General features: G+C 43.5%; 1 protein-coding gene across 3 annotated transcripts in view; it reads left to right on the top strand.

The window, feature by feature from the left end:
* Nucleotides 1-12,802, top strand: part of dennd4a (DENN/MADD domain containing 4A) — a 28,880-nt gene that overhangs the window by 8,736 nt on the left and 7,342 nt on the right. For 2 of the 3 annotated variants that reach the window (XM_072435612.1, XM_072435611.1), the window contains exons 10-20: nt 181-356; nt 1,337-1,437; nt 2,373-2,591; nt 6,738-6,883; nt 7,979-7,999; nt 9,287-9,420; nt 9,744-9,876; nt 11,663-11,869; nt 11,938-12,066; nt 12,140-12,284; nt 12,628-12,750. In XM_072435612.1, the coding sequence (XP_072291713.1) occupies nt 181-356; nt 1,337-1,437; nt 2,373-2,591; nt 6,738-6,883; nt 7,979-7,999; nt 9,287-9,420; nt 9,744-9,876; nt 11,663-11,869; nt 11,938-12,066; nt 12,140-12,284; nt 12,628-12,750 (1,534 nt within the window). The remainder of the gene's footprint in view (nt 1-180; nt 357-1,336; nt 1,438-2,372; nt 2,592-6,737; nt 6,884-7,978; nt 8,000-9,286; nt 9,421-9,743; nt 9,877-11,662; nt 11,870-11,937; nt 12,067-12,139; nt 12,285-12,627; nt 12,751-12,802) is intronic. The other variant, XM_072435613.1, reaches the window with a different exon arrangement.

Below are 12,802 nucleotides of genomic sequence, written 5' to 3'. Positions count from 1 at the left end.
AATCCTATAGGGCCTGAGTAGTTTACCTTACGTAATGCTCAGTCCATGTGAAACGCAGAGACCCTCTCTTCAAATAGGCAGAGTTTGCTTATATTTGGCTCCCGGCACTATATTTCACAACACACACGGTATGCTTTTCTTTCTTTTTTTTATCCTAACGCGTGTCATTGTGTGTGGCAGCTGATCTTCCCGTTCCACTGGCCCTGTCCCTACATCCCCTTGTGTCCCCTGGCTCTGGCCGATGTGCTGAGCGCCCCGTGTCCGTTCATCGTGGGCGTGGACTCTCGGTACTTCGACCTGTACGTGCCCCCGGCGGACATCAGCTGCGTGGACCTGGACACCAACACCATCTCACAGTAAGCACCTCCCCTCAGTCCCAGGAGAGGCTAAAACAATCCACGCCGCAATTACTTTCGACCTCGTCTTCGCAATCACCGTGAATGATCGTTTTGGGCGTTAGACGTGAAGCTGTAAAATCATTCTCCCATGATTTCAACCTCAGCAAACCTCAGCGGAGAGCATACTTTACTTACATTGCACAATCCAGTTATAGAACGAGTCGGATTGAGAGAAGGAGAGTCATTTAATCATAATGAAAAATGCACAGTAAATTATGAAAGATAAAGAAAACAGTACATAAATAATTGTATCGGGATGTCAAGATGAAGAAAACCTGTTCATTAATAATTGTGATGATTTGGCTCACAATATAAGAGCAAAAAAAGAGATAACCATGACTATTTTAGAAACCAAATTAAGTCATGTCAGTTCAATAGTATTGATTATAGTATTTAAAATGTACAATGCTTTTTTATCGGACTGTTTAAACTTTATTTCAACAATCAGAAAGTTTGTTTTCATAGAGCCAGTCGCATGCGGGCAAAATGGTAATGTAAATTGTCAAAATGAAGGATTTCAATCTTGAATTATCATAAAGTTGTGATCTTTCAACCCACAATAATCTTTACACCAAATTTTGATATCGTGACATCCGTAATTGAAGTAATGTTAGTTAGATATTAAGTAATATAATGAAGTACCAGTGTGTGTTCTTTCACTTCCATCCCGAGCCCCTGCCTGAGCCCCGAGCATCCCGCTGTAACAAATGGACAGTTTTATCCCCAACAAAAAGAAAAAGTGCGTCTCTGGCCTCGCTCTTATGTAACCCTTTTTTCACTGCTCTTAGTGCTCTGAGTTCACTGCTGTCCCACATTCATCTAAAGCATGTTTTACTGACATTAGCCAGTGCAAATGTCAGTAAATGTTCTCTTTTATTATCTTTTCCTCATGTTTTGTTTTGACTTTGGGTAACTGAATCCATGTGGTGTGCTCGCAGAAAGGACGACAAGAAGGCGGTGACTTGGAAGCTGTTGCCGCGGAGAGCGTGCAAGCACCTCCTGAACAGCCTGAACAAGCTGTACCAGCAGCTCCTTCAGGGTGAGGCGCCGCACTCTCAGCAACCATCGCCCTGCTCGCTGTGCGGTCACCATTACCAGACAACTCAAGATAATATGACGTGTTTGCAGCATCACAGACCGCACTGAGGCCAAAGCTAAACACTGAGTCATTTGAGCTGGATGTAAATCACTCTTCCCAAACCTGTTCAAATATCTAGCAAAGGAGAAAGTACGGGAACACTATCTTAATCTTAATAGCCCTAAAAAGCATGAACAAAGATTTAATTCTTAATGAACCAATAGTTTATTAAGAATTATTAATATACAGGCTCATTAAAACTACTTAATAAACACCCTAAGACCTAACTCCTAACCCTTATCCCTTAATTAAATCGTTTCTAAGTCTGACTCATTCCTAAAAAACAATTTGTTCCTGTTTTATTAAGCCTAATTAAGATGTAGTTATAACAAAGTGGTACAGAACGTACAAATAACTGCTCTCAAAAGTAGTGGAATAAGCAAAAGTAAAAGTTGTAAAGGAAAAACAACTGAACATTGTAGATAAATACGTTTGTTTCCACCACTGCACCGGGGTATACACTGTACTTTCCTCATACTGTGCACTTGTACAGTACATTGTAACACGAGCCGGGAGCAGAGGTGACTTGCCAGATGCTTTTTTGCTGGCTGCTACAGAATGCTAAATGTGGTTTTCTAACAGATGGATTCCATTTCCCCAATTTTACACCCTGTGGCCACAGTTCAAATGGTGGAATAATAACCAACACTTTCTTCATAATTTACGATAGAGAAAGAAAAGTGCTCTGCTGTTTTCTTTTGTTTTTAGTCCAGACGTGGGAATATGTGTCTTTATAATATTTGTGGGAGGACAGGGTGAATGGGAGGAGGGCTGATGATGTAAGAGGTTTCTGTCTGTATTATTCAGCGTTTTGACACAGGGCTGTTGTTGTTCAGGGGGTCAGCTGAACCGGGACGACCTGCAGACGGAGCACACCATGACAGAGTGTGAGCTGGAGGGCGGCAAGAGTCTCCAAACGCTGGAGCTGGAAATCCAAGAGGCCTTCCTGCGCTTCATGGCGGCCATTTTGAGGGGCTACCGCGCGTACCTGCTGCCCATCACCCAGGCACCCTCGGAGAAGACCACTGACGCCAGCTCTCTCTTCGACTTACAGGGTAGAGTGTGTTCTTTTTGTGGTTTTAATATGGTTGGTGGTATGATTCCCCGCACGCTTGTGTTGTTTTCCTTGGGCAAGACGCTTCACAATCGTTGCTTGCATTTTTTGTTGGCGAACGGGATGTAATTTTTCATTCTAATACATTGTTTTCATTATATACTGTGGAAAATAATTAGTTTAATCAGACTTTGAATTTTAGCTGCTGATGAATTTCTTTAACCATGATGAATTTTGCAGTATATATTTTCTATGATTTTTTTCTCAATTTATTCACTATTATATTATTCTTTTATGCCTTTTATGCCTTGCTCTGCTAAACTTACTGTGAATTGGGAATTGAGGGTTTGATAATCTATGCATTGAATATGAAATGTTTTCATTCAGAATTTTCAAAAACACAAAGAAAACATAAGCTGCTATATTTAGTGACTGAAATTCAAAATTGAATGTTTTTTCAGGGTTAAAAATTCTGACCAATTATCTTCCATATAAGGACAATATGGCAAAAATGTATCAGGATTTCCACTCCAGTGCTGTTTTACACTCACAAATCTAATCTTTTCATTCTTAGTCCAAACTTTACTTTGAACAACATACTTTTACTGCCCCAGTGTCTTGATTTTCACAGAGACCTGGTTAACAGCAGAAATGCCAGACTCTATTGTAGGTTTGGACAATTTTCATCTGCTGCGGGCGGACAGAACGAGAGAATCCGGGAAGAAAAGAGGTGGAGGTCTGGCGGTGTATGTGAACACGAGCTGGTCCAAACCCGAACACTGCACAGTGAAGGAGCAGCTATGTAACAGGGATATTGAACTATTGGCTATTGGCATGAGGCCATATTATCTGCCCCGGGAGTTCTCACATGTGATTTTGATCGCAGTCTATGTGGCCCCGTCTGCCAATGCTGAAGATGCTTGTGAAGCACTGCTCTCCTGCACTTGTAGGCTGCAAACACAGCATCCACAGGCTCTCTTCCTCATCTCTGGTGACTTTAACCACACTTCTCCCTCTTCTGTTCTACCAACATACACCCAGTATGTTACCTGCCCCACCAGAGAGAATAGAACATTGGACTTGTTTTTTGCCAACACCAAGGAGGCTTATTCTTCTTCCCCCCTCCCTCCCCTGGGCAGCTCGGACCACAACCTTGTACATCTGAGGCCTGTGTATGAACCCATCGTGCGCAGGCAGCCTGTGGTGTCCCGTGAGGTGAGGATGTGGTCTGCTGAGAGCGAGGAGGCTCTGAGGGACTGCTTCAGCACCACTGTCTGGACTGAGCTTTATGACCCACATGGGGAGGACATCAACACCATCACAGAGTGCATCACGGACTACATCAACTTCTGTTTTGAGAACATTGTTCCCTCCCGGACGGTGCGGTGTTTTCCAAACAACAAGCCATGGATTAACCGTGAACTGAAGGCTCTGCTGAAGGAGAAGAAGAGAGCCTTCAGGTCAGGGAACAAGGAGGAGCTGAGGACTGTGCAGAAGGAGCTGAGGAGGAAGATCAGGCAGGCTGAGGCCGGCTACAAGAGGAGGATGGAGGAGCAGCTGCAGCAAAAGAACATTCAGGAAGTGTGGAGGAGCCTGAAAACCATCTCGGGCTTCAAAATCCCCCCTGCCCAGACAGAGGGGGATCTACAGTGGGTGAATGATTTAAATGCTCACTTCTTGAGGTTTGATCGGTCACCCGCCCCTCCCCCTGCACAGCTGCATGCTCCCTCTTCCACAGCTGGACAATGCTCTGCATCTGTTCCTCTTCGCTTATCTGCCCCGGACCATCAGCTCCCCACTTCGCCTAGACTCACCCATCCCCCCAGCACACGGTCCCCCTGCCAACCACTGACTGTCACAGCAGCACAGGTGAGGAGTGAGCTGAAGAGGATTAAAGTGAGGAAGGCAGCAGGACCTGATGGCATCAGCCCCAGGCTCCTTAAGTCCTGCGCAGATGAACTGTGTGGAGTTATGGAGCATGTCTTCAACATGAGCCTGAAGCTGAGGGTGGTACCACAGGTCTGGAAGACCTCCTGTCTGGTACCTGTGCCTAAGACACCGCGCCCCAACGACCTCAACAGCTTCAGGCCAGTGGCTCTCACGTCCCACCTGATGAAGACACTGGAGCGGCTAGTCCTGGACCACCTCCGCTCCACCGTGAGCTCAGCCATGGACCCGCTGCAGTTTGCATATCGGTCTGGCATCGGAGTGGAGAACGCCGTCATCTCCCTGCTGCACTGCTCTCTCTCTCACCTGGAAAAGCCTGGCAGCTCTGTGAGGATTCTGTTCTTCGATCTTTCCAGCGCCTTCAACACCATCCAGTCGCTGCTCCTGAGGGACAAGCTGGAGACGGCTGGTGTGGAGTATGACCTGGCAGAGTGCATCCTGGACTACCTCACAGACCGACCCCAGTTTGTAAGAGCCCGGAACTGTGTGTCTGACACTCGGACCTGCAGTGTGGGGGCGCCCCAGGGCACTGTCCTCGCGCCCTTTCTCTTCACCCTTTACACTGCAGACTTCAGACATGACACGGACAGCTGTGTCCTGCAGAAGTTCTCTGACGACTCTGCCATCATCGGACTCATCACGGACGACGATGACGAGGAGTACAGAGGACTGGCGCAGGACTTTGTGGACTGGTGTCAGCGGAACTACCTCCTCATCAACGCGGGGAAGACCAAGGAGATGGTGGTGGATTTCCGCAGACGCCACCCCACTGCTCCCTCACCAGTGAACATCCAGGGACGGGACATTGAGAGAGTGGACTCATACAAGTACCTGGGTGTTCATCTGAACCACAAACTGGACTGGACTCATAACACAGACGCACTGTACAGGAAGAGCCAGAGTCGGCTCTACCTCCTGAGGAGACTCAGGTCTTTTGGAGTGACAGGGCCACTCCTGAAGACCTTCTATGACTCTGTGGTGGCATCAGCTCCTGTACGGTGTGGCCTGCTGGAGCAGCAGCATCACAGAGAGGGAGAGGAAGAGGCTGGACAGAGTCATCAAGAAGTCCAGCTCCGTCCTGGGCTGTGCTCTGGACTCGGTGCAGGAGGTGGGGGACAGGAGGGTCTGGCTAGATTCACATCTATGCTGGACCATGAGTGTCACCCCCTGCAGGACACTCTCTCCGCTCTGGAGAGCAGCTTCAGTGAGAGACTGATCCACCCTCGATGTGTGAAGGAAAGGTTCCGTAGGTCTTTCCTTCCTGCTGCTGTCAGACTTTATAACAAAAACTGTTAGTACTGAACACTCGCAATACTGACCTAACCTAATACTGATGTGCAATTCTGTCATATGTGCAATTGCTGTGAAATTCATGTGCAATCTATGTGCTGTCGTGACACATGTTCAATTACTGTTGGGATCACATGCAATGGTATTTATTTATCTATTTGTCTATGGGAGTTTTTATTTATTTACAGGAGATCTTCTACTGAAAGTGTTTTTCAGACTTCCTATAAGTGATCTGTTCTTCTATATCTACCTCTGTATCTACCTGCGTTGCACCAATGAAATTTCCCCATGTGGGACAATAAAGGAATATCTTATCTTATCTTATGATGGACATTAGAGAGGTCAATTAAAAAGCCACTGAACCTCTGATGATCTGCATTTGATTCAATCACGATTAGCAACTGAAGTCAATGACTTTCACAGCCTTATCAGATAGTACTTTCAAATAGCCAGAAAATCTATCTGATGAATAACTTGGAAGACCAAATGGACCTTTTTGAAGTTGCACAGCTTTAATTAAATCCCCAGACCACCAGAGTTAGGGGAGGGTTTATTTCAGGAAGAGGAGAGCATCAAACATATCTTAAGCCCGTGACGCGCTTCACTACTTTGTTAAACATAATAGCATTGACCTAAATAAATTGCATTGAAATATATAAATGGGAAACAAACATTTGTGCTATTTAAAGCTGTCTAAATCACGAACATAGAGACGTTAGGCTAGAGAAAGCAGCAGCAGCAGCAGCAGCAGCAGCAGGATTAATGACACAATGTAAGCGCATCTATCTGCTCTTATGTAACAAGTGCTTTTATCCAACACTCCATTTCCTGTAAATGTGGCGCTCTGATTGCCCGAGGTTGCTGAGTCATGAGCGTCGTTACAAAAGGCTTTTTTGTCTTTCTGCCGCAGGTTTCTTGAAAAGCCGCGATCGCTCCCATCAGAGATTCTACTCATTAATGATGAAGACGCAGATGTTCAGTCGGTTCATCGAGGAGTGCTCGTTCGTTAGTGACAAAGACGCCAGCCTGGCCTTCTTCGACGAGTGTGTAGATAAGGTCAGGACTCACACTAACCCAGGGTTTACAGCGTTGCTCGGCATCACGGGGAGAATGAAACCTTTGCGGCATGATGTAAAATATTTGTAAAAAGTTTGGATTCATTGATAAGATTTCATGCTTATTTCTGGGTTTCTGGGCGAATAATATTTAATACAGATGGGGGCAGCTAAAATGAACAGTACATATTGAATAATGCAGATGTTCCTTGTAATATAGCAACTTCTATTTAGGGTTTAGTCACTAATAGAGATGATCAGGTTTAACAATGTGAAAATACAATATGTTCATAGGTCCACGGGATATGTTGAGGTGGTTAAAGCATGTTGTAGCTTAAAGTGCATGTGACAGGCTAGACTAAACATGTCACTATAAATTTAGTGAACATGATTATATTTAAGATGTTACAAGAATGTTGCCAATTTTACCTCAGACAATTTGAAAATTATGGTGATATTTATAATACTTCCTGTTGCAGATGTGACAGAGGTCATTCCTAGCAAGCATATTGTAAACAAGGGTCAGATTTGACATGGTATTCTTTGATTCCATCTGAAAACACTTTTTTTACTAACTGTCAGGAAAAGGTTTTAGTTGCATCTAAATTGTCTGTATTTCTGATGGAAAGTCACTTATTGAGAGAGAAGGATTCAGTTTTAGAATTCAGCTCTACTTCCTGTAATATTAAACTTTTAGGTTTCAGGTCTTCACAAATTGCAACTGAACTAATGATAACTATTTAGCACAGGGACTATCTCACCAAACAAAACATCAATTGAGAGCATAAGAGCCCATCATATGCACTTTAAATTGCGGGAAGAGAGTGGATTTATATTAACGGCTATAGAGATGATTGATGATTGTGAGGTTGGTTGTCTGACCAGTGATAAATTGGGACTAAACCCAAAACTAAACAGGGCAAAACCAAGTCCACATCAGGTCTAAAAATGTGGACCGAATAACAAAAAGCGTGAATGCACCGAATTTCATTATTTCTACTTTTTCTTAATTGACTTGAAAGATCTTACACGCTTTGCCTTGCTAATCTTTCCCTATTCTACTCTTCTTTTACTGCTAACTTTTGTGGATTATTAGTTATTCACCAATGGAAGCAAGGTAAGCCCTGACAAACACTAAGATAATGTATGTTTTTTTTGTCTCAAGAGCAAAATTCACCCTTGCAACACACTTCTCAAAAGACAAAACATCCTGCTCCGCTTCCACTCTTGTGCAATAGGAAGCATCTCTTACATCCTGCCCAAGTGTCCACACTCGGACTCTTGATGTGGTTTTTGAAGAAAAGGGGAAATATTGGTCCAAGATGCGTCACTTGAGCTTGCAAAACGTGTGCCAACAAAAATCATGAACGTTTTGATGACCTCAGTGGAGCTGTAGCAACTCACTGCCCCGTTTGTGTAGTGACATTAGCTACTGGGGGAAAAGGTTGAGTCATCCTTTTATAATTTAACAGTTATGGCTCTTTTGACCCCTGGTTTGATCTTTGTTCAGCTTTAATTTGAACGCTGTTGTTATTAATTAAAGGGATACACACTGTTTTAATGGAATTTAGTTCATGAAAAGTATATTGTAATTGTATATTGCAACACAGTTAACAATTAGAGAAGTGGTTCTCAAACTTTTCACATCAAGTACTTAGAGATGTATTTGGCCTTCCGAGTGCTACCAGTTCTAAACCGGGTCTAAAGCAAGACAATTCTGGGTCTAAATCAAGTTTAAAATATGACATCAATAATGCATCATTACTGTTGTCGTTCTAATCAATTGCTAACCCAGAGGAAAATAAAAATGTGGATAAAATTGACTTTTAATTAAGAAAATACCCATACCACCAGAGGTAACTCACACTGAAATAACCACCTCCGCAGCATCTACATAAAATGAAAGTATTGAAGTAAAAGTTAAAACTGGCTAAAGTTAAAACTACAATCTACTTCTAGTATCAGCATATCGCTCAATGGATGATGTAACAATTTATTTTGGGACTCAACGTTTTATCGTGTGTACATTTTCTTTGCAATAGTGGTGAGAATTGTGTTATTTATTTATTTGTGTTATACCGTGAGATTAGAGCTGAAGAAGGTTGAATAAGTAAGTTTTATGGCTAATTACCGTATTGTTTCATTCATTTTTTATTAGTTGCAGCTCATGCCTTTTAATGAAACGGTACTTTTAAAAAACATCTACGGGGATTATCCTGCCGCTGGTTATTTATATTGTAATATTTTCTGATATATCATGCTTAAAGATGCGTTTTTGTGACTTCGCTGTGGGCCTCAGTTCTCGGAAAGGCCTGTGTTTATTCTGCTATTGACCTGCAGATCATGACTGATGGACGGCCTGAAGTCAGACCTTTATTGAACGTGTCTTCTTGTTCTGATGTAGATGGACAGTGAGCACCCAGAGGACACGAGGCTCATCGATCTGGACGAGTCTCACTACAGTGAACACACCGTCTACATTAACCCGCCGGAGCTGCCCCCACTGCCAGAGGGACAGGAGCACCCTCTCCACTACAGGTACAACACACTACCGGAGAGTCTGAGAATACACAGTTTGTCTATGTATTTTTAGTTAAAACCTCAATAAATCAGACTTGGATATCAATAAATCGTTATCTAAAAACCTAAAAAAGCGTGTCTGTAAGAACTACTTTAAATGGAGCTGCATGTTAAGAGAGCAAAAAAGTATTCTGTCAACTGGAGAATTGCTATTGAATCTGCCTGAACGACTGATGTATTATACAAACATCTTTTAAAACTAAAAACATGAGAAAATTGATTTAATCTTTAAGAGAAATGTGCAGTTTGAATAATAAGGCTGTGTCCTCTTGGTTCTGTAGTTACTCTGGTTTCCCGGTGCTGGAGGTGGATCTGCTGCAGCCGCTGGAGGGACCGACTCCTCCGTCAGTGGGAGCCTGCAGTCGCCACATCAGCCCAGCGAGTCCTACTGCCATCTTCAGACGCTCCAAACAGGTCAGTCCAACTCAGGTCAAACTGAGGTCAAACTCAGGTCAAACTCAGGTCAAACTTAGGCTAAACTCAGGATAAACTCAGGTCAAACTCAGGTCAAACTCAGGATAAACTCAGGTCAAACTCAAGTCAAATTCAAGTCCAACTCAGGTCAAACTCAGGTCAAACTCAGGTTAAACTCAGGATAAACTTAGATCAAAGTCAAGTCAAATTCAAGTCCAACTCAGGTCAAACTCAGGTCAAACTTAGGCTAAACTCAGGATAAACTCAGGTCAACCTCAGGTTAAACTCAGGATAAACTTAGATCAAAGTCAAGTCAAATTCAAGTCCAACTCAGGTCAAACTCAGGCCAAACTCAGGTCAAACTCAGGCCAAACTCAGGATAAACTCAGGTCAAACTCAGGTCAAACTCAGGATAAACTCAGGTCAAACTCAAGTCAAATTCAAGTCCAACTCAGGTCAAACTCAGGTCAAACTTAGGCTAAACTCAGGATAAACTCAGGTCAAACTCAGGTTAAACTCAGGATAAACTTAGATCAAAGTCAAGTCAAATTCAAGTCCAACTCAGGTCAAACTCAGGCCAAACTCAGGTCAAACTCAGGCCAAACTCAGGATAAACTCAGGTCAAACTCAGGTCAAAATCAAGTCAAATTCAAGTCCAACTCAGGTCAAACTCAGATCAAACTCAGGCCAAACTCAGGTCAAACTCAGGCCAAACTCAGGATAAACTCAGGTCAAACTCAGGTCAAAATCAAGTCAAATTCAAGTCCAACTCAGGTCAAACTCAGATCAAACTCAAGCCAAACTCAGGATAAACTCAGGTCAAACTCAGGTCAAAATCAAGTCAAATTCAAGTCCAACTCAGGTCAAACGCAGGTCAAACTCAAGCCAAACTCAGGTCAAACTTAGGTCAAAATCAAGTCAAATTCAAGTCCAACTCAGGTCAAATGCAGGTCAAACTCAAGTCCAACTCAGGTCAAACGCAGGTCAAACTCAAGCCAAACTCAGGTCAAACTCAGGTCAAATTCAGGCTAAACTCAGGCTAAACTTAGGTCAAGCTCAGGCTAAACTCAGGCAAAACTCAGGTCAAACTCAGGCCAAACTCAGACAAACTCAGGTCAAACTCAGGCTAAACTCAGGTCAAACTCAGGTCCAACTCAAGTCAAACTCAGGCTAAACTCAGGTCAAACTCAGGTCCAACTCAAGTCAAACTCAGGTCAAACTCAGGTCCAACTCAAGTCAAACTCAGGTCAAACTCAGGTCCAACTCAAGTCAAACTCAGGCTGAACTCAGGTCAAAATCAGGTCAAACTCAGGTCAAACTTAGGATAAACTCAGGTCAAACTCAGACTAAACTCAGCCAGGAGGTGAAAAAGTAGTTCATGAAACATTTCCCACAATGCACCTGTGTCTAGCAATGGTCACTACACAGGTCAGTATAGACCACAATGCATTTTGATAGTGTGAAACACTACTCAGGCAGCAAAAGAATGAAAGTAGAAGTGTTGTTAACCTATAATGATCCCACAATGGGGACATTTCAGTGTTGCAAAGCACAGTTAAAGAACAGCAAGAGAAAGACTCATGTCATGAAAACCAAGATAAAATATAGCCACAAGCAGCAATCATCATTCTGCACCACGCCGCCGCCTGAAACGCATGAGGAGGTCTGAATGAGGCGCTATAGAGTCTACAAAAAGAGTGTGTAACTATATAGTAAATGAGAGGTTAGGGACTAGTGTTGGCATTTAAACGCATCTATTGACTCTTATGTCCGTTTCACTTCTCAGGAGATCAAACTGGCTCAGAGAATGGCGAAAACACACTCGTCCATGCCTCAGATGTGGTCCAAGTGCCTGCTGCGCCACTGTTACGGCCTGTGGTACATCTGCCTGCCGGGGTTTGTGAGCAGCAGCGCGTCTAAGGTGCGAGCTCTGCGCACAGCCTACGATCTGCTGAGGAAGATGCAGGACAGGAACCTACAGGCCCCAGACGAGGTACAGTCTTCTCTCTTCTGTGTCTGTGGATGAAGCTGGGCAGTGTGTGACTGTGTTGCTGTATGCAGGTGTGTTACCGCGTGCTGCTGCAGCTCTGTGGACAGTACAGTCAGCCGGTCCTGGCAGTGCGAGTGCTGTTTGACATGAAGAAAGCCGGGCTCCAGCCCAACGCCATCACCTACGGCTACTACAACAAAGTGAGCGCTCGGAGAAGTGATTTGAACTGAAATAATGTGAGCTGTCTCCTTAACTGTGTGAGTGTGTGTTCAGGCTGTTTTGGAGAGCACTTGGCCCTCCAGCACCAGAGGGGGCTACTTCATGTGGAGAAAGCTCCGAAATGTTGTCTTTGGTGTAGTCCAGTTCAAACAGGCCATGAAGAAACAACCCAGTCTACGCAAAGACCCTCAACTTTCAGGTTCAAACTTTTATGTTCTCTGCCAAGAAAAACTACTAGTCAAATTTTTACACTTTTTACTTTTTTTTTTTTTACACTTATTGTTTAGACTATACAATATTATCTGTCCCTCGTTTTATTGTTGTTTTATTGTCCTTTTGGTGTTTTGTGCATCACTTTAGAAACGGTTTCTGTTTGTAAAATATGCCATATAAACAAAGTAGATTAGTTTAGTTTTAGTTTAATAGTGTTTATCATTGACTTATGCGATTCAGTGTAGTAAATAATGCGCTGTTTTACATCTTTTACATCTTTGCTGATATGGTCTTACCGCAGTGTCTTACCAGTCCTTCTGTGTTTCCAGACGGCAGTGACCTGGACACAGTGAGCCACGGCAGTGTGGACAGTGCCAATGACTCCGCTGAACGCATCTCCATCGACACAGACTTCACTAAAATCGACTCCAGTGACGATGGCTTCAGCACAGGTCATTCAACGCATTTAGTATTGTTATGATATAATACTTTAGCTGTATTTAT

This window comes from Eucyclogobius newberryi, unplaced genomic scaffold (genome assembly GCF_026437365.1).
Source record: "Eucyclogobius newberryi isolate DKJ021-1_F unplaced genomic scaffold, fEucNew1.0.hap1 SCAF_7, whole genome shotgun sequence".
NCBI classification, from domain to species: Eukaryota; Metazoa; Chordata; class Actinopteri; order Gobiiformes; family Gobiidae; genus Eucyclogobius; species Eucyclogobius newberryi.
Note: the sequence above shows the minus strand (reverse complement) of the source record. Positions and strands in the feature narration are given on the sequence as shown.